This window comes from Haemorhous mexicanus, chromosome 3 (genome assembly GCF_027477595.1).
Source record: "Haemorhous mexicanus isolate bHaeMex1 chromosome 3, bHaeMex1.pri, whole genome shotgun sequence".
Lineage (NCBI taxonomy): Eukaryota > Metazoa > Chordata > Aves > Passeriformes > Fringillidae > Haemorhous > Haemorhous mexicanus.
The window spans coordinates 68,770,546-68,797,184 of record NC_082343.1 but is presented as its reverse complement, the minus strand read 5'-3'; the positions used below and the strand labels follow the sequence as shown (position 1 = coordinate 68,797,184).

The 26,639-nt window shown below is 40.0% G+C and overlaps 3 protein-coding genes across 3 annotated transcripts; 2 read left to right on the top strand and 1 right to left on the bottom strand.

Annotated features, from left to right (window-relative positions):
- Positions 1–460: 460 nt before the first annotated feature.
- Positions 461–17,770, bottom strand: TRAPPC3L (trafficking protein particle complex subunit 3L). The gene is made up of 6 exons (XM_059843299.1): positions 17,729–17,770; positions 17,438–17,623; positions 15,826–15,923; positions 13,076–13,175; positions 2,373–2,558; positions 461–1,314 (listed from the first exon to the last, which is right to left on the bottom strand). The coding sequence occupies exons 1-6, from the start codon at positions 17,768–17,770 to the stop codon at positions 1,195–1,197; spliced, it is 732 nt and encodes a 243-aa protein (XP_059699282.1). The 3' UTR covers positions 461–1,194.
- CALHM5 (calcium homeostasis modulator family member 5) lies at positions 3,134–12,720 on the top strand. The gene is made up of 2 exons (XM_059842248.1): positions 3,134–3,803; positions 6,516–12,720. Exons 1-2 carry the CDS (start codon positions 3,264–3,266, stop codon positions 6,903–6,905), a joined length of 930 nt encoding a protein of 309 aa, XP_059698231.1. The 5' UTR covers positions 3,134–3,263; the 3' UTR covers positions 6,906–12,720.
- A 5,729-nt stretch (positions 17,771–23,499) lies between the features above and the next one.
- Positions 23,500–26,595, top strand: CALHM4 (calcium homeostasis modulator family member 4). The gene is made up of 2 exons (XM_059842245.1): positions 23,500–24,499; positions 25,270–26,595. The coding sequence occupies exons 1-2, from the start codon at positions 23,942–23,944 to the stop codon at positions 25,672–25,674; spliced, it is 963 nt and encodes a 320-aa protein (XP_059698228.1). The 5' UTR covers positions 23,500–23,941; the 3' UTR covers positions 25,675–26,595.
- Positions 26,596–26,639: the final 44 nt, after the last annotated feature.

Genomic DNA, 26,639 nt, shown 5'->3' with positions numbered 1-26,639 from the left:
CCCACTTAGCATGATGAAGATGTAAACAGACTGAGGGAAAAATAGGAGAAAAAGATACAAAACACAGAGATAAAATCAGAGTTAACTACATTGGCCTTAGTTGTTGGTATTCCAGTTTAAAACAAGCATTTTGGTTAGAAGAGGGTAAGGTGGCTTTGTGGGTAGGGTGCTGTGAAAGGACCTGGGGTTCTGTCCAACCCTTATCCAGACATCTTGCATTACACCAAACATATAACTTGGGTTTCTCTGAGGCTGCTCCTTCTCTACTTCCCAGGCATGTTGTGGTAACAGGTCCACTGCCAAGAGGAAGATTTTCAACAGCTGGTGGTGAAGGCCAGGTAAGTGCAGAAAACATGACCACCAAACCAGTTGTGTGGCAATCTCAGGATTTTAATTCAAGTTTCCTTAGACAGGTACAGATCCACAATGGGTACACGTTAAATATATCATGCTTTGTTCAGTTTGGTCACAAGATCAGAGCTCTTGGAGAGAAGGCTGACATGGAAAGGCCCATAGCTTGGTGAGACACAAGCACTGCTGCAGCTGTCAGAGTGCTGCAGCCTGGAGTGTGCACAGGACTGAGCAGGAGTGCCAGCAAAACTGCATATGGGGCCTGAAGAGCTGGAAAGAACACCACCAGTGGCAGTGAAGACCCATCCCTCCCTGGTTTCAAAGACAGCAGGATGTCCAGCATGGAAGACAATGAATGGCAAAGCAATACAATCAAAACATGCACCTGTGAGCAAGACACTGCATACAGCAATCACAGCAGAGGAATCCTTTATGGATAACTACACACAGCCAGGGAAATAAAGCACCTCTAGCAGCCATGCTTTTAAATATTACTGACAAAATGGGAAAAAGTCATCAGCTTTACCTGAAAAGAGTTGGTATACAGATGAACATTTAGCACACACTAAATACTGAAATAAAATTTAAATTACTGAAATTAAGCTCAAGAGCCTGGGTATATGAGAAGGAAGGGCAGATCATTTCAATCTTTTTTACTGATATCTGTGCCACAACAATTAACATTGCTCTCCCCTGCTCTGCCCCTCCTCTTTGTTGTCCCGCTCTCTTCACCTTTCAGCCAGCTGACTGGTGCAACCGACTCAGGAAAGCCACTCTTACCCTGTCTTCTTCTGAAACAAGGCACAAAATATCCCCCAGCAGGGGTTTCTCCCAATATTTCTTTCATTTGTTCCTTCTGTGCCTTCTGTCTTCAGGCTTCCTTAAAAACGTAATTCCTATTTCTGTCACAGCATCGCCCTTCAGCCTGTCCTGGAGGAAGGAAACTTCTGCTGCTAAGTTAACCTGGAAAGAATCAGGTCTGATCAGTTAAGCAAAGAAATGCCCAGTTTTCCACCCTCCTCTGGCATAATGAGCTTTTTCTCTCTTACCACAAGAGGACCCCCTTTCTCAGGTTTCACAGGAAACAGATATCTAAATTGTTTTAAAGTAGCTTTCCCAACTAAGCTAATACAAAGGAAGTTTATAGACACTGGATTTTATATAGCTCATTACCCTTCTCCTCAGTGCTTTGCTTTCTTCTGAGACCCTAAATTGCATACTTGGTGATTTTGTGATCACAGAATTTCCTAGTCATGTACTAAGACATATGATATAATACTTTTGTTACTTAGTCTTATATCAGCTACTATGATTCTGAGACTGATGTATGTACATAACAATGGAGTGTTGAGTTTCTTGTCGGTTGAAATATAAGATCTATGCCAAATCGGATAATCACAAAAAACATAAAGGAGCCCAAAAATAATCTCCCTGAAGAAGCTCTACAGGTCAGAAATTTTCAAATTATGCCCTTTATTTATTTCTTTGCAAAACCTTAAACTTAAGAACAGAATTTGGATTGCCATCTGATACACTTCTGATGCTTTAGTTTTAACATTCTACTCATCCACGCTTGGTTCTCTCTTTGAGCAGGTACCACGGTAACCTGAGAATATTATTTATCTTGACGTGTTTAGAAAGAATCAGGAATGACTACTACTGGCTACAGCTGTGCAGGGACGTGTGATAGGCTCCAGAAGCAGTGGAGGAACCCAACATGCCCCTCTGTCCCTCCACTTTAAGTGTTACCTGTCTTCCTGATCCCACCTGGCTTTTGCACCCAAGTCAGCCACTGAACAGACTGAACAGCCAGGCAGGAACAGTGTGGAGGTGAGATAATCTATGTGCTTCTCTACCTCAGGATCCAGGATCAGCCTTGTCCTCTTTTATCTAGATATAGACATTTAACCTGAGAGGTTAAACAATACTGTATTTCCTGCTCTTATCTGAACAAGTGATTTTGTTTTCCTGTGTTCTCTGAATTAACAAAGAATGGAGAAAACGGGTGTGCCCTTCCTTACCATTTCCAAGGCACCTCGAATCACCCCACAGAGGAGGTTACAATAGCAAAGTGACGCTCGTTCCGCTGGCAGCTCCTCCACAAAGTCCACCAGTGGGTTTTTGTCGAGGATTAAGGAGAATTCATTCCCTGTGACACTATTGCAGCTCACACTAGCGGTGACCCCAAGGTACATCTTGAAAGCAACCTGCAGAAGAATGAAACTCTGCTGCTTAAATGTGTCGCGTGCAAAGCAGAGGTGAAACTTTAGAAAAAAGCATCCTGTAGACCAATTTTACCCCAGGAAATAAGGAGGGGAGAGCCAGACAGGCTAGAAATCAAAGTAAATTTGTCTCTTCTGTGATCAGCTTGAGCCAGCAATGCAAATCTAGAGCTATGTAATGCTCCAGGAAAACACAACAGAGAGCCGTTCTTCTTTGAAGTTGCTACATTTACAACCCCACACAAAGTGGCTTTATTGTTATCACTCGTCTGCTTTCAGTCATGTCATACTCCCTTGGGACCATTAGCATCTATATTAAGTCATTCACTACCTCACCAGCAACTTTTATAACCATGGCTCAAGATCTCACGCAACTCTGATCTCTCCATCTGCAGTCACTTAAGAAAACAAACAGCCCACCAAGAGCAAGACTTCCAAGACTGCGAACTTAGCTGGTTACACAGAGCACTGCCTGCTTTCTTCCGCGGCGGGCGAATGCTGCTGTGGATGTGCCACATCTGGCCTGCCAGCGCTCTGCAGCAGTGACATCACGGCGTTATCTCGGCAGGGCGGGGGCAGGCGGAGGGAGAGCGGCGGGCTGCGCCTCCTCGGGAGAGCTCTGCCCCGCCGCACGCCGCTGCCAACGGAGAGAAACCGTCCCGATTTACACCTCCGTAGTGAGTACCAGAGATGGATGCATTCCAAACAATCCTGAAGTTCTTTATGAACCGGAAAACCGCTATAGGTTACAGTTTTATGGCGCTGCTGACAATGGGAGGTGAACGTGTGTTTTCTCTTGTTGCTTTCAGATGCCCTTGCAGCAATGAAAACTTCAGGTACGGTTTGGTATTTCTCTTCTCGCCAGCTCTTGTTTTGCTGGTTATTGGATACTTCTTGAACAGCAAGACCTGGAAACTCTTTACAGGCTGCTGGGTGAATCCCAGGAAAATATTCCCCAGAGGGAATATCTGCCATTTCTTTTACGTCTTTGGACAAATCACTTTAAATGCTCTGGTAGCCCCAGTGATGTGGCTCTCCGTGGCTTTGCTCAACGGGACTTTTTACGAATGTGCCATGAGTGGCTTGAAAAATCCTGCCTACTTACAAGCAGTTTGCCACAGCAAATCGGAGAACTGCTTTGAAGAGCTACACAAGGTAGCCTGTGACAAAAGCTCCCTGCCCTTTTCAGAGAGTGATGAACTGAAAAGAACACTTCAAGCACAGTCCCAGGTAAGAAAAATGATAAACAAAGAGCATTATCCAGGCTGAACTGCTGCTGTGATTTATCTGTGGAAGATCCTGATGTCAGTTTTGTTAAAACTGTTGGCTTCATGTAAACAATATTTTGGCAGCCTTGCAAAATACGATCAATCCATCTTTTGGTTCAGTTTGAGCTGTTCCATATTTTTTAGGGGTCCTCACTTACGGTGGGGTCAATAAGACTAGACAACCTAAAGCTTTCTTCCTGAATGGAGATTGCTCTAAGGAGGAAAAAAAAAACCCAACTAGAGTGTTTAGGAGGCTGAATTAACAGATTCAGACCCCGTTAAAGGGGTCTGTCCTATTAAAAAACTCATGCCACACTGTCACATTTTAAATCATTGTGATAACTGTGGGGAATTTTTTAGGTCACTAGCAGCAGAAAAATACTGGAAAATAAGATTTGTGAAATATCTTTTGACTGCTTATATAATAATATGTTTCTATTTGTGTTCCTCATTTTTGTGATGACAAATGCATGCATGTTTTTGTCCTGCTTAGAGGAAGTGAGAAACAATAAAGCAAGCAGATCATGCAAAGCTGAGCTCTTACTACATTTTACAGTATTTGTGCAGTACAGTTTCGCTCTCTGCATTGTAATGCAAATAAATTCAGAGGCAAAAAAATCAAAACAGTGGAGAGAATTTAAAAAAAAAAAAGAAAGCTACAGAAAAAGGAAAACACTCTGTGGAGCCAGCAAGTTTTTGTCAGGAATTGTATCCATCTGGAACAATTTCCTTTCCAAGAGCTGGTTTTATTTTTAAGTCCTCATGCAAATAGGACAAAGACTGCACTGCAGACAAAGCAATTTATTTGATAGTTTTAGAAAGCAAAAACAGATAGGGCTTGAGACTTTAAGTTGTATGTATAGGAAATACTGAAAGAGCGGGGATTCAGTTTTAACATGAGAATATATGAGTTCATTTTCCAAGCTGCAAGAAAGTAAAAAACTGCAAAAAAGAGTGATTTCTCAAATACCCATAAAAATTGCTAGTCAGTACAGTGATTGGGAAACATGAAGGAAAGCTCTAACTATTCTTCCATTCCAGTTCCTAAGAATAGTTGTCAGGCTTCTCTGTTTCACAGACTTCCCTGAAGAAAGTTTCTATATTCCATCAGCTAAATACAGATTTTTACTGGTGGTTATTTTTTTTAACATCAGTACAAGAGTTCACATGAGAGTTCACTCTCCGTATCATCACCATTAGAGCCTGGGAAGTCAGCTCCAGTTCATAATGCCTCTGAGCCCTAGAATATTTGTCTCACACTGGAACTTTTTCCAGTGTTTGAAAACAAGTTTATTTTTTTTTTTAACTTATCACAGTGGATTAGACAAGTAAAACCATTGGCTAGGCCAGTGGCACAGGGCAGGAAAAAACTGTGTTCACACTGCTGGTCTTCTTAGGGGAGAACATCCCACAATAACGAGCTCGAGCATATCTTTCCATTCTCTTTCCTTGCTGAGGAAGTAATTATGGAAGTAGATCATTCTTTTAAAATGTTCTTGACAGAATTTTGTCCACATCTGAAGCTGCTACAGAAAAAAGGAGTTGAGTGATGCTAGTTAATTATGTAGTTGTTTTGTTGGAGGTTTTTTTCTAATAAAAAGAAAACAAAACATCTAACAGTGGTCACAGTTTAAAAGGCTGGTTGATCTGGGACAAAAGTTACTTGCCCTTTTTGGTTTTGTAGTTCTTCATGATTCAAAATTAGTAATTCTTGTTGGGTAGTTTTATGTAATGCTTTCAGGAGTTAGAAAACACTTTACCCTTTACAAAAGAGATACCAAAAGGAGCAGTATTGAGAAGCATCTGTGCTGATGGATTTACTCTTTCTCTTCAGTCCTGTCTTGGTTTGAAAAGACAGGTGTCTGCTAAGGGACGCAGGAGCCTTCCTTGAAATGGAAAATTTAAACCCCCTCCCTCTGAATTATTATAATTTTGAAATTAAGGGGCTCTCAGGAAAAGATATGGGAATAGGAATAACAGTTCTTCACTAGGAAAATTAAAATACAAATGAAATAGTACAAGAAAAGAAAAGAAACCACTGACAGAGTCAGACTACAACTTGACACCCTGTGGGTCAGGGTGTTGTTAGCAGTCCCGTTAAATAGTGGCTGTAGTCCTGGAGTGACAGGTGTGGTTCTGTTGAAGCAGTGATCCTGGGAGAAGGGTGCAGGTTTTCTATGAAGGTCTGATGGTGGTGTAGATTGCCGGGTCTTCCCCTGGGAATCCTGTGGAGAAGACAGTTGCTCCTCTGGGAATCCAGTGGGAAAAGGCTGGCTATGGTGTTCCTAATCTCAGATTATATCCAGGTAGGAATGCTTGGCTCCTCCCCCTGGGTAGAGCTTCTCACAAAAGGATGATGTAATTTTCATCAGTCATGCAGTGGGACTCACTGGCCCATGAACAGCAGATATCTCCCAGAGGGAGGATTGGTTGTGGAAGAGATAAAGAAAACTGCCTGATTAACAGAAGATAACTGCCCCACCTTTAACAGATGGGAATAGAATACACACACCCATTTCCAACCTAAAACAACTCCCCATGTGGATGTCCCACTAACATCAAGGCCAGCACCAAATGCAAACTAAGTGTGGTCACTTTGTCAGATATTCATGATTCAAGTAGCATTTTCACTTGGGTCTTTTTAACCTGAAACTGATTTCTTTTGCCTTCCCAGATTTTAGGCTGGTGTGTGATAGTTATCGCAGCTCTCCTCTCCCTGCTAACCACTTGCTGTGCCAGCTGCCAGTCAAAAGTCAGCCACCTCCAGCTGATGTTTTGGAGAGTGTATGAAGGGACAGAGAAGGAGCAACTGGAGCAGATTTTCCAGCTGTATGCCACCAAGCTGAGCGAGAGAAACCTGAAGTGCTTTTTTGAAAACAAGGAACCAGAACCCATTTCCCTGCCAGCTTTCCAGGCATGGGAAGATGCTTCCCAGCTATACTCTTTCAGCAGCAGCAAACAGCATTATAGCACGATTCACAGGCTAGTTGAAGAAGGCCAGAAGGGAACCAGTGAGGAAAGAGAGACAATGCTGGACCTTGCGGACAGAAGGGAAGTACCATAGACCAAGTATATTTTCAGCTTTTTTATATCTTGTTAATATGGCATACTTCTATCTGGTTTTGTCTCTATGTTTTTCCACAATGGCCTCTTTCTTCTTCATCATGTCTCCTCTCAGTTAGTTATCTGCTCCAAAAGGATGGAATGAAATTATGTCTCTACATACAAGTGAAAAGGCTGCAGTACTCCATGGCATCCAGGGTTCATGTCACTGGCTCAGCATCAAGAGCTGACAGCACAAAGAAAGGAATAATGGATTCTACAAGAGGGTTTTAACAATATGCTATGTAAAATGTGCTATAGTGTGGTTTTCCTGTGTAAATCTAGAGACTGTCAACAAGTAAAGTAATTTAAAGTATGTGAATATAATTACAAGATACATGTGCTTTTCTGACAGCCAACATACAGAAAGTAAAGGCTTTCTCTCCAGGTCATTTCCAGGCCAGTTGCAGGTACAGCCTTGTTTTGAGGCACCAGTGATCCCTCAAGGCTTCTCTGTCTTTGGATATTTTGCCTCTGTAGAACATCTCCCTGTTATCTGCTCCCAGTCTAGACTTTCTCTTTGTCTCAGTTTTCAGCAAGTTTCAGGCACTGGGTGCAGCCTGTAGTGCTCTGTAATATTGCTGTTTCTGGGTCTGCAGCCAGTGTACAACAGAGGGCCTGGAAGGAAATTCCACTTTTTAAGACAGGAAAATATTTTTGCAAAAGACCGACTTTCATTTTTTTGAATATCCTTGGAAAACTTGGTGTCTGGAGCAAGAAGAACCAGCAGGTGAGGCAACTGCACAGTCAGTGCCTCTGACAAACACATTTCAGCCCAGAGCCCTGTGCTTTACGTCACTCACTTGGAATTAATCACATGGCTCTCAGGGAGTTCAGAGTATTTGCAAATGCTGTATAAAAGGAGAACAAAGTTACTTTCCCTGGGGTAGCTGGGCAGGCTTTTGTGCAGCATTTTACTGCCAGTCTCTCTGAGCCTGCAAAGAATCATAGTTTTGCTCTGCTTGAATCATGCTCTTCTCAACAAACCAGGATATCCTGCCCAGCTGTTCTCATACTCATTGGGTTTCTTCAGCAGGTAAAAGCATCTATATACAGACCATTACTCTTTATGAAATAAAACACAAGTGCCAATTCAACACTCTGCTTAGAATTTTCTCCTTATGTTTTCAAGAACTTGTGACCTTTGAGACAATGTTTCAAAGTTTTTTCATCCCAGATGACCTACTTAGCAGCATACTTAAAACATGTTATATGCTTAAATGAGCCTGCTGCTGCTGCTGAAAACACAGATGCAACGCTGCCAAAATGAAAGTCACAACAGCAGATGTCTGACACTGTGCCTGACACATAGACCAACCATTTTCTCCCCAGGAGCTTCTTCTGGTATAGCATCTACCTACTTCCAGTTTATGTGACCCTTCCTAGTTGTCTGGTTTTATCTTTCCTCATGAGAACTGCCCCAATATCTTCTGCCCCAATATCTCCTCCCTGCACACAAGGGGAGATAGAACACCTCCTAACAGGACAGCCCCACTGCCTGGGCCAAACTTCCCTATCCCAAACTGTCTCTCCACTTCCTTCCTCAGAAAATCAAAGCAAGTAGGGATGCAATGGGGAGGACAGCAAGTAGGTTAATGAGTTGATCAAAGAAATACAAGAAACAAGTGGGTTGAGGTAAAGATAAGGCCTCCAGTGTGATATAATAGCTGCGATACAGAGGCAAAAGCACAGCTAGTAGAGCGACAAGTAGGAGGAGGGAGTGATCCCACTTGGAGCTTTTGGTATCCTCTTTTCCCTCAGAAGAAAGCTTAGGGCTCTGCACCTGAGTAGCCCAGGCCATCTGAAACAGCAGCACTTCCCAGCCCTATCTACTGCTTTATTGTGGAGGGGCAAATCCAAAATTCCCTCTCCTCCTCCTTGCCTGCTTCATGTTTGCAGGTAGCTCATGTTGAGAGTGTCTCCAGCCCCGAGAGCAGCTGCTGAACACTTTGTGCTGCAATGTGTGACTGGTAGGAGCCCATCTCTCCCTGATCCTCATTCCCAGGGGAATGTGTGACTCTTTATCTTACCAAAATGCCTGTGACTTATTGCAATTTCCATGTGGATCCTAGATACTTTTATGAAAATAGACTGAAATAATAGCCAGTTTGACTCTATGTTTCCAACTGGCACGTGGGTTTGAAAAATTTAACTCAGTCCTGCAAGGGGCTATTGCAAAAGCTGCTTTCAATCAACATGGCTCCTGAATCCAGCAGCTACCATGGCAGCTCAGAAAGAGACAGAGTGTTGTCAACATAGTCCAAACAAACTGGAGAGAGAGAAAAACACCCAACAAATAAAACCAAACAGCAAGATTGACATTTTCTGCTGGAAAATTTAGATTTTTGCATTAATTCTGATACCCATCAAAATATGAGTTTACAAGAAAATAGAAAACTTCTGTTTAATCTTCTGTGCTCTGTCCCTCGGTTTAGTCTTTAAATTCTCTTAGCGCTTCTTCCACCACACATCTGCTGCTCCATCAAACTTGAAGTCTTTGTTATAAGAATAAAGACTTTTTAACCATGCTAAGCCCTCATATGCTCTCAATTTAGTTGCAGCTGTACTTTGCATTATGGTATGATGCATCTGTCCAAATTCTATTGTTAAAAATTCTTGTGTAAAAGAGAACTTGCATGGAAACTATGCAAAAGAAGTAGCTGGTTTGCAATGGAGTACCAAATTAAGGCCAAATTGCAAAGCTGTAAAGTGGAAATTGTGAAAATGTCTTGGCAGGAACAATAATTTAAGTGCATAGATAAGCAAATCAATGAACATAAAATATTTTTTTCTTAAAACCAGGCTATAACTGAACAGCAACTATTTTAAAACTACCATTTACAACTTCTCAGAGCATAAAACAAAGGTCTTTTCAGTCTTTGTGACTCCAAAAGACTAGAAGGTAAAATGAATGAGGTGGTTTGAAACTCACATCCCATTAATGTCTCATTTTTATCCATGAAATGGAAGAAAAAATATCTGTTTAGACATGTACATAGGCTTGCCAGCAAAATGATGCCCATATAAAGCAAAACCTCACTTATGAAAATGTTATTTGCAACTCTATGACACTATACATTGCTTAATGAGAAAATAAGATCTAAGCAGTCTGAATTAAAAATGTATCTCTGCCCTTTTTCAAAAACTCAGCATTCCATCTCTCTCAAGCAGCAAGAATAAAAATTGTTAACATTTTGAGGGTGCTCAAAGACAGCCTAGAATTACTGAAATATTTAGGAAGCCACTAACTTTTCAGCCCCTCTACATACTGCTGGGGACTTTTCACTTCCAAACTTTTTATGCAGAAGTCATGACACCAAGTAAGTAAGTACAGACTGTTAAAAAAAATGAAACCACGATTTCAGACAATAATAGCAAGATTAATTAAGGACCAGAATTCATCTGCTTAAAAGGGGAAAGGCGGCCAAAATAATATTTCTGCTAGCAAAATTTTCATTCTTAGTATTTTTTCAGTCAGGGTTTGGAAAGAGGAAGATATATTAAAGGTGCTGCTATCTGTTGCTGATTCCAAACTTCTCTTCTGACCTTTTCTTTACTCTCCACAGTGCAGCACTTCAGTGTACTGTTTACTCTTTACCACAGTATGCTCTATTACTTAGCACAGCAACCTGCTTATGCATTTCTCTCTCCCTGCTGAGATCTGAAAACCAACAGTTATCAGCTTCATAAATTCTGCCAGCTTCTGTCAGACCTTCCAACTGGCCATATGTCAACATACAGGGACCTTGTGTGGCAGCACCTTCCATGACAAGGGAAAGGACTTTTCCTGTCCTACAGCTCTGGGCAGGGGGGTAACATGGTTGGATTACCCCATCCTTTGTTATCCCCCTCCAGGGAGCTCTCTTCAAAGACCTCCAGAGATGTCAATTTCCTGTGTTCACAGGGTACTGAGTGTCCACAGTAAAGCCCATCTTTGCAGCCACTGCTTTTCAGGAACAGATCTATCCTTAGGCACTGCACTGTTTATTCCAGCCTGTGAGCCAGCACCAGTTTGCTGTGGACCAGAGCGTGTGGTCAGGCTGCTTCCACCTCTGGCACAGACAAACACCTCCTAGTGCTAGTGAAAATAATATAAACATTAGATCTAAAACCAGAAGCTGTTTTTTGCAACTCATTTGATCAGATCAATTACATCAAGGTCTTTGAGGAGAAATTAAATTAAAAATTTGATTTTGCAGGATTATAGAGAAAAATTATCAACCTAATTTCAAAAGTAATCCTCAGTTATACTCAGATCCAAATTCTGAATCCCATCTTGGACATTACTTCTTCTGCTGGGTTTTGTTCTTAATATCATTCCTCAATTGGTTTCCATTTCTTACCCCAATTTGCCAGAAAGCCTAATTTTACACGTCCTGTTTAATTTCTTTTTTAATTCAATCCCAACTGTAACCCTGCCAAGTCACAGGACCAATATGAGAAGACAGTGAACACCATGGGAACTCAGTGTAGAAGGGCTCACTTTGGCTCCTCATCAAAACTTGTTGGCCCTTCTCCAGGCCAGTATAAGTTAGCAGTAAAGCCCAGGCTTTGCAATCTGAACCAGTGGTGGAAGTTTTAAGCCTCCAGTCACTGCTTTAGGTGCACCTTTCCTCCAGTATTTATTTCTTAATCTGGGAAACTGGCTTTGTAGTCCTTATTTATGTTTTTTTTCTTTTGCTTCATCTCTTTCCATTTCCACAGGGAACACCCACAGCCTGGTTTTACAGACTTCTTTGTTTTCCAAAGAACTGAAGGATAATAGTTATGTTAACAGAAGGTTTGGCTTTAACTACTTGAATTGCTGAACTGTCTTAATTACTTTAACTTTGAAATGGTTTTACTCATTCTCAAACAGATTTAGACCTCTGAAGACTTAATGCAGTTAAGTATTTAAGCACTTTCTCCTGTCTGGGAACGCTCCTGCTGAAGAGTTAAGGAGATCATGTAAACAGCTTCATGATTCTGAACTAAAAACTGTAGTAGAGTATTTGCAGCTCCTTACTGGGTCACTTAAGACATGTTTTGTTGGTATGTGTCTCAGACAAATGTGCTTGAAGATTATTTAAAAATTGTTTTGCCAAAGAAATGTGAAAATGCTGTCCATATCACATTTTGCCTCAGAAATGTTACACTCCTACTACAGAACTCCTTTTAGTTTGCTAAAAATAGTCTTTCAAAGGGACAGTGTGTGCCTTAATGCTTGTCCCAATCTTTCCAAGTAATTTTTTACTTCTCTTAATAAGTCTCTTTGGAAGTACAAGCTGCAGAGAAACAATGTCTTTTTCCATTGTTAATTTCTCACTGCACTTTGCTGCTAAATACCATGTACTTAAGAATGAAGGTTCAACTGTAATAATGCATTTGTAAAGAAGGGAACTATAATGAATAAGACCCAGAAAACCAGGTATCTGACATATATGTGAAAATAAAGTACAAATCACCTGAAGAAGAATGTAAAAGTGAACAAAAATTTGATTTTGCAGCCTTTTGAAATGAGGCAGTGGATTTTAAAACAGTGATTGAAATGCTGCTTGTCTCATCGGTTTCATTCAGCTGTCTTCACCATTTCCAATGGATCATCTGTCTAGCCCAGCTCAGCTGCTTACTGGGAGGAACTTTGTTATGTATTACTATGTAAATTTCTCTTTGAAATTCCCTGGAATTCTAACTTGCCAGTGGGGGCAAACAATCTTTAGAAACCTGTGTCTTTGTTGTCTGACAGAAGTGTGAACAGCTACTCAATAAGAGGGAAATTTCCATCAAAGTAAGCAAAAGTACATGCTCTGATTTTATTTTCTTGATTTTATTATTATTTTTGTGGGTAGTCAAGAAAATGTTTCTCTCATTTTCCTTTTTTACAGTTCTTCTTTGCTACCACTGGGATTTTTCATTTTGCAGAAAATCCTGCAGCTTATTCTTAATATTACCATTGTAAAGTAAAAAGATATCTAAGATAATTATGGCAATGATGAGAAGAGACAAATGGCAGAAGTAAAAATATCAAAGTTTAACATCTGTATGACACAGTTAAGACTTATGCTCCTAGGAAGGGAAAAAAGGAAGGGAATACATGATTTTAAGCTAAGATCACTGAATCTGATGACACTAGAAAATGCAAATCTTATTTACCTGTGCAATCATGTCTGCTGTTTCAGAGTAACTACGGCACTTTCTCACAGCTGAATGAGCCAAGAAGTCATCAATGAGCCTTATGCCGATGCTGTATCCCCTGAGGAGGAAACAGGGAAAGGCAACATTGTAAATGGGGAACTTCTCTCCACCTCCCATCTCCCTCCATCTCCCTAATGTGTCTCTTGCTCTTCCTCGGCAAAACAGCTGCGCGATCCTAATTGAGGGACTCAGTGACAACATATTTTGCTGGTCTGCATTCTTCTTTCTACCACATTTTACAGCGCAGTGAGACTGCTGTTCATGCAGTCTTTTAAGGAATCATACTTCTTTAAGCATGATAGTCCTGGCAAGGATGATATGAATTGTCTACACAGTTTGTACATTGTCTATACATATAAACACCAATCCTGGGCACCCTCATTGCAGCATTCAGTTGCCATAGGAAATGCACTCACACCTGATCTCTTTCACTTTCTCCTCTTACCTCTTCACCTCATTTTTCACTCTTCCTTCACAATTACCTGTTTGTCTTTTTTTCTAACATGTTATCTCCCTTCATCTAACTAGCTGACAAAAAAAAAAAAATCCAGAAGTTGTTAGTTAACACATATCACCAACAGGTAAGGCTTTATAAAGGGAAGGCCTTGGAGCATGGCTCCAGCCTGTTACTTAGGCTGAGTAGAGGGGAGCTATGGGACAGTGACTTGGCTGGAATAAGGGTAGAGGAACATCAGAGAGGAGATGTGAGAGATGTGAAATGTGCTGTGTGACTGCCACATGTCCACATCCTGTCTGCATCGTGGTGCGTGGTGGTTGGTTGTCTTGGGCTTGTTGTACCTTAAAACTGTGTAAACTGGTAACAAGCTAACTGCTTAAAAAGGTCAGGTTTTTGGCAATAAGGAGCGCTCCTTTGTACCTGCTTGGGGTCCCTGTGTCGCTCATTACTGCAACAAATGCAGAGTTTTTGTACACTGCCACCACCATTTTGTATTTAAAATACTACTATTAAAAAAAACAAACAAAAAGGGATGGAAGAGAATGGAATTTTCATAAAACAAATATCCATTTAGCTCTGACACATTAACAAAGGTCAATAACTTCCTAGTGCGCAAAACAGCTGTGACTCCAAACATTTTCTGAAAAATGGAAAGACATCGACACAAATGTTTTATAAGAATGGGCACTCAGCTCAGAAACGTTTCAGGAAATTCTTCATTCCCAGATATGTGGATGTTGGCACTGTCTGCTTGTTTGTCGGAGGCCCTACACCCTCAGTGAAGCAACCTTAACTCTGTGGAGTTTCTTTCTGCTTTGTACAACATCTTTGGCTAGAAGACAAACAGTGAGCTGATGACAAGACCAAAAAGTGGATTTGGCAGCGTGAAGATTAAAATTGCAGTATGTCATGTATCTAGAAACAATTAAATATTTATCTATTGCCTAAGTATCTATAACATTGGCAAATGTGTCATCAGCAAGGTATGTATTAGTGACATACAAGACTACCTAGATACATTTCAACTTTTATGCCCTAGATTTGCCAAGTCAAATTAATAACAGACTGGTAAGCAGCTACTTGGCAACTGTACAGTGAAAAACACCCTTCTCACTACAGACTATATATGTACAGAGAGAGAGATAAGATACTGTCCCCGCCTGTCACAGGTTTGCTGAGATGTGAGTTTTCTTTGTGAAGCTGGGTTGTTTCATAATCACAGAAGTAAAGAACACATTGTTTTAATGAAACCTGTCATTACATGATCCAGTCTTCCTCAAAACAAAAAGATTTTATAGAAACAACTACAATAATGAAAACGTAAGGAGCAAAATCTGTCTTCACATCTTCCAAAACTGCCCTCTAGTAATTTCTACCATGGCATCATTGAAGAAGCCTGTGCATATTTTAAATGTATGATTTTCACCAGATCTGAATGAGAGATGAATACAAAAAAGTATCTGAGGGATGTTATCCCTTATAAGTTTGTGAATAAATTACTTTTCTTTTTCCCAAACAATAATTTTTTTTTTTCTTTTACTCTCATGGATAGTTATTGGACTACATACAGCTAGTTTGCAAACTTTCAGGTTAATAGTAAAGTGGTAAGGTTATTCTGCCCACTGTGATTTTTGTAAATCCATTTTGCATGCTCACTTTGCCCAGAAATACAAGCCTAACTGTTCTGCCAAAAGCCTTACTATATGTTCTTGTTGACCAGCTAAAAAGTTTTTTCTTGCCAGTTTTTCATTATATTGTTATCTTTATGGTAGTAATGCCTAAGAATCTCAGTCAGGCTGACAGGGTTTGCAAACATTGGATCTTCATTTTCCAAGGAGATTATCCATGTAAAAATCCACCTTCATTGACATTTTGTGCTATCTCACTCATTGCTGTATGGTCTTTTAAAGGGGAGAGGCTCATTTGCCCCTAACCCAGTAAGGGATATAGGATATGGAATTTAGAAGATTATATTAATAATTAGAATAATTAAAGGATCAGCAAGGAATAAGTGAAAGCTATGAAAAAAATCCTGACACTTTTCCTCAGAGAGTTAAAAAGCTGATTGTTGATCTTAATTCACAAATTGGTGTTGTTTCTGTTGACAGACTATTGAACCTTTTCCCTGTCTTCTCTGTAACCACAGACAGAATGCTGGAACTTGTGAGATAACAAACAAAAAGCTGAAAGGTAATATATACGTAAACAAATAGCATTATGGATAAAACTGAACATTTAAATCAGTACTTACATTCTATCTAAACAGGCATTGACATCTTCATCTTTTTCATACTCCTTGCACAGCTGGGCTACCAAGGCCCCATATGTGAGTACAAAAAGTTCTCTGCTCTGTCAGAAAATAAGAAAATCAAAAATTAAGCTAGCTAAAATCCAACTCTTCCATGTTTTTAAGCTGTTGGCTCATTAAAAGCAAGTAAAAATTAATTTAAATTAATTAAGAAATTTTTGTCCATGGATGCATAATCACTGAAATCCACATTTCAAGCATGACAGAATCTATGTTGATCCTCACTTGAGTTTGTAAGGAATTTTGGTTGTCATAAGTACCATTTCTTGGTATAGTCAGAGATACTATTATCAGTAATTCTTGTATCTTGAGTGTATGTAAACTGGATTGACAAATGCTGTCAAGTGCCACCCGAGAATAATAAGCAGCAGGAAAAGAGGCAATGAGCTATTAATCCTTCTGCAGTAGCACAACAATTCACAAAGGTAGGGTGGATCTGATTCAAATAATTAGCTGCTTTGTCTAAAAAAGTAAAAAGTAAATAAAAGTTTAGCCCAGAATAATGAAAAAATACTATAATTCAGGACAAGGGTAAAGAAAAACAACAAGACGAAGGGGATGGTGAGGATTGCAGCCCCCAAAGAACATGGAGAGCAACTGAAGATGCCAAAGGTATGTCTCTGCACTGGTCCTGCCACAAGCACTACTGTGGGGTCTTCAGGTGTGCAACAGTTTGGAGGAGAGTTTCCTTCTCTCCATGCCCTGTCAGATCACATCCATGCACTACAGAGCTGTCTGTATTTAGCAGGAGTAGCAGCTGTCCTTTAAGTGAGAGTTTGGGTTGACTCTTACTAAACTTCTTGGAGAGCAATTAATTAAAGCGCTATAGCCCTCTGGCATATGGTCAGACCAGTGCTGCTTTTTTTCTCTAGCCTGTGGAAAAATAATAGTGAATACCAGAACAAACACACTGGCAAAGTAAGAACAGCTGGGTGGAAAGTTTTTCTTCCCTTGCATCAGAAGTTTGGAGTTTAATCAGTGCTGCTGTTTTAACAAGTCACTGTTCAAAATCTTAAGCAGAATCATTTTCCAAACTCATTTTAGTGATAACTCCTGTTTAAAAAAATATTCTACTCTTGGCCATATTCTCAGTAACAAGTTTTCAATGGAGTAAATGGATGTCATACAGGTCCTGTATTGCTTTGTTATTATTGTTCAGCAAAAAGTCTCTGTTGCAACAAGAAAATTACCTCAGAGAAACTTAAGCATAATATATCAATGTAATCAAATTTATCAGCCACATTCACAATCCATTGGAATACTTTTTGTCTGTAAACTTTGGTATATTAACTGTAATTTTATTACACTCTTTTAATCATTTTTCAGTGGAGACCTCTGTCCTCTTTTCACAAATTGATACAATATTGTCTTAAAGTCTTCAGAAATTTTTCCACTGCCCAGTTCCTGTCAAAATTCACCACAGAGAAAGCCCTAAGGCTCTAAACTCCTGAAGAAAGGTTTGTGTGGAATCAAACCATTCAAGCATAGAACAGAGATCTCCTTCTCTCTGTGTTTCATTGAATGACTATCTAACTGCAGAGGTACATAAACTTACCTGGCATTTGTATCTTAGACCAAAGCACTTAGACTTCTGTTTCTGAACAGCTTGCAGTCTCAGAAATTTTGTGCCCCTCATTCCCAAGCCTGTAGAGAATCTCAGCAGAATCTCAGGAGTAGCAGCCATAAATGCTGCCAGCAGCTCTGCTTTTGTACCACCGATCTTATCCCTATCCTTTGAGTACTTTCAGATTGTTCAGAAATAGGAGTGTATAAAAGTCATCAATAAAAGAATAGGTTACTCTTATTCCATGCACTCTTTTAATAACACATTACAAAAATGTCTTACTATTTTGTGGTTCTCCTGCTTTCTTCCTGGTGACCGAGACATGCTGCTTGTGTAACTCCTGATGTATTTGATTGTCAGTTTATATATTTTCTTCCTCAAGCAGCACAGGCTTCTCTCAATCCTCTTTCTTTTCTCTTTTCTCCTCCCTGCTCTTCTGTCTTTTGCATGAGATGTGTTTGCTGCAGTCTGTAATGCTGCTGATGCTCCTCCTATTCTCTGCATGCACTGAGCCCTTTGGGAGGAATTTAACTGAACAGATCTACCACTGTCCACAACATAAGTAATCACTCTGTCCATAGGAATGGTTTGTAATCAAATGCACAGCTAGCACACATGGGAAGTCAAACAGAACAGGTCTCACAGTTTTAGGGACAGTTAATTTATTTTGTTGTTTCTAACAGACTTCGGTGTTTGAAGAGCTAAAAACTTCCACTCTAAAGAATAAAAACACAATTGCAAGATACTGCTGTACAAGGGAAATAAAAATTGATTGTTTTCAATCTAAAGAAGCCATAGTAGTCTGCCAACTCTTAGTGCTGTAGTCTGGTGAGTTAATATCTGCCTAAGCTGGGGAAGTGTGGCTTTTAAGGCACTGATACCACCATGTTTGTGTAAAGCTGCCAGGGCAGACTGGGAGAGCTCAGCTTCCCAGAGGAATAAATCCTGTACCTGTACAGCTGCCAGCTTATGCAAATGGTACTTTCACTAACTATGTTCCTAAAGGGTTTATAGAATTATTATTCTCTCATTCTTAACCTGTTATAGCCCCTATTTCTTAACATCCTTGCAATGAATACCCAGGCTTAGTTCATCTATTTTCCCCTATGGTAAATTTGGACTACGTGGTAGTCCAAATTTTGATTTGCAATGAACTTCAAGGATGGTCACTGGTGAATTTAGAAATTAATCAGGTAGTTGTCATTCCTTATAGGACTTACTTGCACACACATTCCAACTGAGTCCTCTTAGGAAAGGAAGTAAAAATATATGGCCTCCTCTGAATGCCATGCTGTTACTAAATTTCTGTTAACTAATAGATCCACTGCTAGAATAAAATTACAGATATTTACTACTACAGATACACAGAAGGCATTCAGATGTGATTCATTTGGGATAAGGAAGATTAGTTTATTTTAAAAAATGGTAGTTTAAAGTTATGACACCATTCAACCAGGAAAAAAAAGGATTTTCACATTTTTCTATGTAAAGCTCAGCCATCCTAACTGCTTTTATTTCACACAGAATGAACTCGTATTGACAATTTTACAATGTAATTGCCTCTTCCATTTTTTTTTCAGGTGCTTTTCTGACCCTGTAAAACCTTATTCCATTTTATAAGTGAAACAATTGTAGGTACTTCTCATATCTAAATTTTAATAAACTTTAAAACCAAGGCATTACAATTCTCTAGATAGTTACTTACATTTCTAAACTGAGTCAGAGATGGGTTTATTTCTCTGATTGTCTCCAACTGGTGACTATGCCCCACATTGCAAGAGTAAGCCCATATTCCACAAGAAAGTGTACTGCATTACATTTAAAAAACCCCAACCTGTAAAAGTTTATAATTAGCATAATTCAACTTTAGTGAACCCACCACAAAGCACTTAAGACTACTCATAAATGAGCACAATTCTAATTATCTGGTTCAGAATATATATGGATTAATTACTTCAGCCTGCATTATTAGTACCATAATCATGAGGAACCCTGTGCACCAGACAGTGCAATGGCAAGGACACATCAATATCCTTTGAAAAATACAGACATGCCCACGTGCACACAAGTAAATTCACACACATACTGCTGTGTATTGAGTAGAATGTACTGCATTTCAAAAGGTTTGCACATTATTGAGAAAAGGAAGCTGAAATGGTGTGTCCAAATAAACTGGGGATTCAGTGGCTCCAGTGAGGGAAACAAGTCCTTGGTGGACTGTCCTGCAGCCCTGTAAAAAGAGTAGAGGTAGGCACACATCTGGCTCTTGTTTTAATCCTGAACATATACTTCTTAGAAATAATCCAAGGCAATTGGAATAGTGAGAAAGTGAGAATCACCCTCCACCTCCCTTTCTGTCCTGTTTTTCAGGTGAGAAATTCAGCCCCAAGGTGAGTCTTCACAGTGCTTGAGCATTAGACTACATCAGTTCTCTCAATTCCCATCAAACTAAAAACCAAAAGCCAAATACAAAATGTATCCCAATGGTCCAAAGCACAAATAAAAGCATGAACCAGCACTCTGTCTCTTGCAATGGACTGGCTATTATGGGAAAGCTGATACCTGCGGAGGCAAGTACATGATAAGTGCAACATAGAAGTAAATAATAAATTAGATATTGCCTAATTAGAAAGCCTAAAAAAAAAAAAAAGTGAAAAAATTCTTTGAGCCAAAACAAGAATGCAATAACCACAGAAGGCGAGTGTCCTAATTAGTAAAATACAGGGTCAAGCTTTTGTTTGTTCTCCATTTTTCAGATGGATAGACCTTGTATTAAATTTTCTCTGACAGAAAATAGAATCACAAGAAGGTAGGTGTTAAGGATTTGAAGCTATGTGAAAAAAAGAACTTGAACACAGGTTTCTCATATCACACATGAGTGCTTTTACTAGAAGTCCAGTGTGGCTGCTGCTCTCACCACATGTCCAAATAAAGCAATGCCATTGCTGTCACTTTGCTGTAGTGCCCTGCCTGGGAAACATTCTCAGTTTGACCTGCTGAAACTTCCTTGGTTAGGTTATGTTTCTCAAGAGGGTATTTTGAGATTTGAGCACCTCCTTTTTGCTCTCTGCAGGAACCTATAATCTCATAAATTTTCCTGTAAAGCACAGCTGAATTCTGAAGTGAAATATGTAAGCTTTAAAAAAAAAAATCATTAACAGATTTCTATCCTTCCCTTAACATAAAGCTTATTATGTTTTTCATCAGTGCTTGTCCTGGTTATGGGGACAGGAACTTCTCCAAAGGCCAAAAAGACCATGAAAATGACTTGGCAGCCTGCATCCAGACTGGGACCTGGCAGCTCACAGGACATGGGCAGTGCCCTCTTCTACTCCCACAGGAAATCTGTCATGCAGGTGCTTTCATTCCATGCTTTCTAACATGCACCGGTGGGCTTGACATCCATGCAAAATGGAGCTCAAAACGCAGCTAGAGCAGCCACAGAACACTGGCCTTTTGACTGCTAACTCAGTGATGAAAACGTGTGCAGGGCCAGAGAGACCAGGATTCAGTTTCTGCCTCCAAACTTCAGATGGAAAATAGAAAATCACTTCCCTCTTCCTCCCTACCTTTCCCTGGCCATTAGATAGCAAAATCCTGGTCCTTTTTTTGATCCAATAAATACCAAAATCCTCTCTGTGGCAAAACTAAGTGCAACTGGCAGAAGTATGGCAGGAAAGCTGGAGAACACAGCTTCTTTGCAGCACAATCACATCCCCTTACTAATAATTGAGCCTTTGGAAGAAAGGAATGAGTTTTTACTAGATCAGGTGAGAGAAGGGAGCTGAAATCTCTCTATTCTGCCGTGGTTGCTTTCTTTCAATAAAAAGGATAATAAAAATGGTTTGCTGTGTATGGGAAGGTGAATTCTGTCTTCCGAACTCCATGTCTTAAAAGAAATGACAAATGATTCTCATTCCTTAAAAAAAAAAATAAAAATCTCTCTTCTCATAAGTGGGGTTACTGGCAGTGAGTTCAAGCTGACAAAGCCCTGCAATATGAAAAGCAAAACCATGACTAAGGTTTGTTCATGGATCCTATTTGCCTCAGATGTCAGCTATAAGCATCTTTTTGCCTCACAGGCCAGCCAGCTGTCACCTCAGGTAGTGGTATTTTGGATTGCATCCAGTCCTAACTCCTCCTTGGAATTGGATAAAGAGCCTAAATGTCTACCTCAGGACCCTGGGTTCCTCTGCAAAGGCAAGTACTTTAAGGTTTGATGTGCCACCCAAGCTCTTAATTGGATCCAACCCTGTAATTTTTTCCATAATAGGATGACCCAGCAGGATCATTTACAGAAGGCAATGAAAGCAAATGCCAAAGAATGAAAATGCAGAAGTACAAAGTTGTTGTATTGATTGTATAAATTGTCTCATTCAACAGCCTTAGGCTGACTATTAATATTTCAGTGTTGGATACCACTTCAGTTTCACATCTAATGTGTTTCTGAAGTAAACAAGTGATGCTTGGGAAAGCCTTCCTCCCTTATAACCAAAATAAGACACAGGTTCCAAAAGAAATCTCAGAAGGAATCAGAGATTTTAAAATTAACTGAGGCATAACAGAAGACTCTTATAAAATAATTTTGTGATAGCCTGATAGGTTTATTTCACTGATTTTTTCCCAAATATAACATCACTAGTACCAAAAAAAAGTTACTGAAAATCCTGTGATACTGAAAGAAAATGAAGGTTCAAAATGGCAGTATTGAGACATCTTTGGGATTTCATTGTGCTATTACTCTGTCCAAAAAACTAAGAATGTAACAAGTTCCAGAAAAGCTGTGCCAAAGTGCTGCTGGATGTTTCAGCATGTTTCTGTACTGCTTTTAATTTTGTGTAACAGTATCACATCGTTTGAGAGCCAGTTACCAGCAAGGACCTCCTTCCCAGATGGTGACAGGGGACGAGACAAGCAGGTGCCCACCCTAACATTGCGCTGGAGGAACAGGGTCCTGCCTAGTGAACAGGCAAGGAATGTGTAACATGCCATCCCTGTGTACAACAGCTGAGAGAGTGTCTCTGCCATCCAAGCAGACACCATGGGTGCCAAAACTGCTGTTTGAGACCTAATTTATTATTAGCAACCCTCTCTGCAAGGGGAGAAAAGAGGCTGTACAGACACTATTATACCACACAACCAAGTCCACGCATGCTGGAGATGCACATATGTAACGGGAAGGCAAACTTTCCCATAAACTTTCTGGCTAACTTTTATTTTATTTTTTTTTTTCTTTTCTTGGTAAGAATATCAGACTTTTCAGTCTTTAAACACAAGTATTTGCATATTCAGATCAGCCTAGGTTACGCAATGCATAGAACTACTGGAGAGTGTGACCATTGAAAAAATGTGATCCAGAGAAAATCATCAAGAGTGAAATGTTTTCAGTGTTTCAGACCCCTGCTTAAGGCTTGATTTGTGAGAGATGCTCAGAGCCCAGGTCATCTATCTCAATATCCAGAAACCAGCTGTGGAAATGCTTAATTGAAAAAATTTTATCTCTGTACATGGAATAGAAATGACTATACTGGTAGAAAATTTTAGAACTCATAATCACAAGCACACTGTAAAAATACCAGCTGGCTTGACATTTCGTGAATAGCTGATTATATATATTATAAACCCCCCCGCCCAAAAAACCCCCAAAACCCCCAATAACCCTCCTCCCCCCCCCCCAAAAAAAAAAAAAAAAACAAAAACAAACAAAACAAACCAACCAAACAAAAAGCCCCAACCAACTTTCTAATGGAAACATTCAACACTGTCACAAAAAGAGACACATCAGTTTCTTGCCACCTACAGGTGAAACACTAAAATCCTCATGATCCAGGAGCTAACTACTTCTCAGACTCCTGTGTTTGGACAATGAATTACCCCAGAACTGACATCAAATGCAAACAGCACTGGGATTCCAAACATTGTGCAACTTATGGAATATTTTATAAGTCTATTTTAAAGTGGAAGTATTCTTTTTTTTTTTTTTTTTAATCAGTCCATTTGCCAAGGATTTGTTTGGATGATCTTTTATGGAGAATAGCTGGAAGGCTCCTTTTTCCTTTCCTAGTTTCATGCAATGTTCTGCTAATTACTGTTGATTAGCAAACAGCTTGGCAATTAATCCTGACAGGTTAGCCATCAGTTTGATAGCACTGCATGTCATCCAAAAGGTAGAGGGAATTTATTGTTAATTTCAGACAATTAGCAATGGGCTGGCAGAGCTCACAACAGCCTAAAAGCTCAATTTTCCAGAACAGCTGAGATAAATTACTGAATCAATTAAAACACATCAGTGGATGTCTGCAAGCATACTTAAAGCTAGCAAACAAGCCACTGAAAATTAGTGGGAGGAGAAAGACTAGTAGAGGCTTTTGGGGTGTTTTTTGGTGGTATTCATTTCAAGCTGTTGGTATTTATTCTGCTCTGACACTAGTTAAATATAGCTAAAAGCTAGTACTGACTTAAATCAAAAGAATCTAGTAAAGAACAGGATCTAAAATGACTTTCCTTCCTAAGTGGTTAACTTTTCTAAAAGGCAAAGAGGTTGTTATTGCCAATGCAATAATTGCAATATTGACAATTGGTGGGCAGCAACTTTTCTCTTTTTTCACATTCAGCTGTCCCTGTCATGTTGGACAGAACCTTATCTATGGGCTGGCTTTCCTAGGAGTGCCTGCACTGATCCTTCTGATTGTTGGCTATGCCCTGAACAACCAGACGTGGAGGCTGGTTATGGGCAAAAGCTCTCATTTTGAGAGGGAGACTTCATCAAACTGGCTGCTGAAATACAAACTGCTCTGCTTTGTCCTGTGCAGCATCACGGGGAGGGCACTGGTTGCTCCAGTCACATGGCTTGCAGTGACCCTGATAAATGGCTCCTATTATATCTGTGCTGTGAGCGAGTACGTCCCTGTGCATTACTATGGAGCTGCTCCTAATGTTACCGCTAGTGAGCGCAGCAGGATATTGGCAACATTTCCCTGCGGGCAGCTGGTTCCTCCAGAGCTGAGCCGGGCGAGAGATGAGGTGATTCTCCTCCTCCGATACCAGTCACAAGTGAGTAACTCCTGTTGCCTGTAAATTTGATGGTAAGAAGTGAAGCTAATTCAGCAGGCATAAAACAAGATCAGTGTCCTCTGCCTTGAGTGCTAAATCTCTGTGTGTGTTTTGAAGCCTGTTCTTTTCTTTTAAGTGGAACTGAACTTTATAAATTACCATATCTGCTCGTCCCATTTGTTACCTGCTGCCTGAGGACATATTCTTCCTTGTGTAGTGTCCTGGAAAATAATACCAAGTATGATAAATGGAAGTTTTAAGAGCCAGGGAGGGTATGAAGTTTCTTCATTAAAGCAGAAGAAATGTGACTAAGAGGCCCAGGCTGTGACAGCTTCATGTGAACCCATGTAAAATCTTGAGGTTTAGATCAGACTCAAATCTAAGAGTTTGCATACTGAGTAAATAAGAGGAGAAGCATTAAGTTGTCACTTCAGAGAAAACTGTTTTTAAACAGGCTATAAGCTAATATAGTCTAGGACTTGCATGGCCTATCTTATAACAATGATAGCTGAGAAAGCAATATTCTTAAATCTGCACAACAGAACTTTCTTGAACTTGAAAGGAACAAGTAATTTTACTATATGGCTGCCTCCAGTAGGCATGGACTGGGTTTAGTGGTAACAGATGCTTTCCAGGCTTATACCTTGTTAATGCTATTATTTAGGAAAAGCAAGTAAAGTTAATTTTATGGATTTTCTGGTGCTCAAAAGTTACCACTGTGAATATTTCCAGGTCTAGCAGTTATTTTCTTTTTTTTTTCTTTTGGTAAGGTGGCTGGCTGGCTTTTGATTGCTGTGGTAGTCATCACTGTGTTCCTTTCTTACTGCCTGGCAAGCTGTTTCTCCCCACTCAGCTTTCTACACTTCAGATACTGGAACAGCTACGTCCACAATGAGCAGGAGCTCTTCGATGAGGCAACAGAGCAGCACTCCAGGCTCTATGCCATGCAGAATGTAAGGAAGTTCTTTGGCTTTGTCCCAGGAAGTGAGAATGTAAAGGAAATTCGTATCCCATCTCTCAGGGAGTGGCAGGCCATTTCTGGACTGGCCTTTCTGAAACAAGTGGATAAGGAGCACTATGATTACAGCCTCCTCCATGACTGGGCACTCAAGGAGCGTGCGAGTGGAAAGTATCTGAGGATTGATGAAGACCCTGGGATCATAACACAGCTCTGAAGATCCAAGACCCCACAATACTTTGCAGAAAAGCAGGAATCTGTCTAGCTCTATATCAGACCTGAGCTGCGCTGGAACTTTCCAATACAGTATTACATTGATGTATAAATTATGTGAGCATCTTGTTAATGTGGTCCTTCAGCACCTGCTTACAGATGCCTTAACTGATGGCATTTTGACTCCTGTGGGATGTGGTGATCTATGCCTAGATTAGGGTGGGCTATTTCAAGCTTCAGCTCTCTGCTTTCTAATAGTTGTGCTGAAAGGCTAAGTATGTACTGAGAACTTAGAAAGTTATTTACAAATGCTTTTTTTCTTTCCATTAAAAGCAGCTTTAAGAGGTAGACCTTGACTGGATCTCATGAATTGGTCCATTCTGTATGGAGCAAGGGCAGCTATCCAGCTTTTCCTTAGTAACACCTAGCAGAAATTACTTATTTCTCCTCTTCTGCTATTTTTCTTGTTTTTGTATTATATAAGTAATCTACACTGAGCTAACTCCTAGTTAAGTCTGGGCTACAGTAGCATGCAGGAAACATATCAGGAAATTTTATCATCAAAGGCTGAGTTTAGATACAATGATGAGAGAACTTTAAATTCTGATAAGGAGAGACAATACCCACTGAGGCACATGGTGGAGGTGTGTTAACACATAGCAGCTGTATGAACAAACACTTGACATATGGCAAGCTGAGTTGATTTGTATTCTGGCTGAAAGAAATAGCGAGGTCAGTCTCCTATTTGGAAGTACTTCAAAATCTCCAAGGTGTTTGTGTGCTTGCCTAATGTACAAATAGTAAATGAGGATGGGAAAAAGATCAGTCTGTACAGCAGGGTTTGCTTTGCCTCTGTAAATTTGTAATTTATACATATACAACACCCATGGAAAATGACTGTGATTAAAAACTACTGAATTTTGTGAAAGAAGGCTTAATAATGTTTTTCTGTTAAGTCAGTTTGGTATG

Excerpts from the sequence above, each read along its gene's own strand:
- CALHM5 (XM_059842248.1), top strand. The coding sequence starts at position 3,264 with ATGGATGCATTCCAAACAATCCTGAAGTTCTTTATGAACCGGAAAACC. Across the intron at positions 3,804-6,515 it reads CACTTCAAGCACAGTCCCAG|ATTTTAGGCTGGTGTGTGAT; the intron begins GTAAGAAAAATG and ends TTGCCTTCCCAG.
- TRAPPC3L (XM_059843299.1), bottom strand. The coding sequence starts at position 17,770 with ATGTCTCGGTCACCAGGAAGAAAGCAGGAGAACCACAAAATA. Across the intron at positions 13,176-15,825 it reads AATGCCTGTTTAGATAGAAT|GGGATACAGCATCGGCATAA; the intron begins GTAAGTACTGAT and ends TTTCCTCCTCAG. Across the intron at positions 1,315-2,372 it reads TTCGAGGTGCCTTGGAAATG|GTTAACTTAGCAGCAGAAGT; the intron begins GTAAGGAAGGGC and ends GATTCTTTCCAG.
- CALHM4 (XM_059842245.1), top strand. The coding sequence starts at position 23,942 with ATGACTTTCCTTCCTAAGTGGTTAACTTTTCTAAAAGGCAAAGAGGTT. Across the intron at positions 24,500-25,269 it reads TCCTCCGATACCAGTCACAA|GTGGCTGGCTGGCTTTTGAT; the intron begins GTGAGTAACTCC and ends TCTTTTGGTAAG.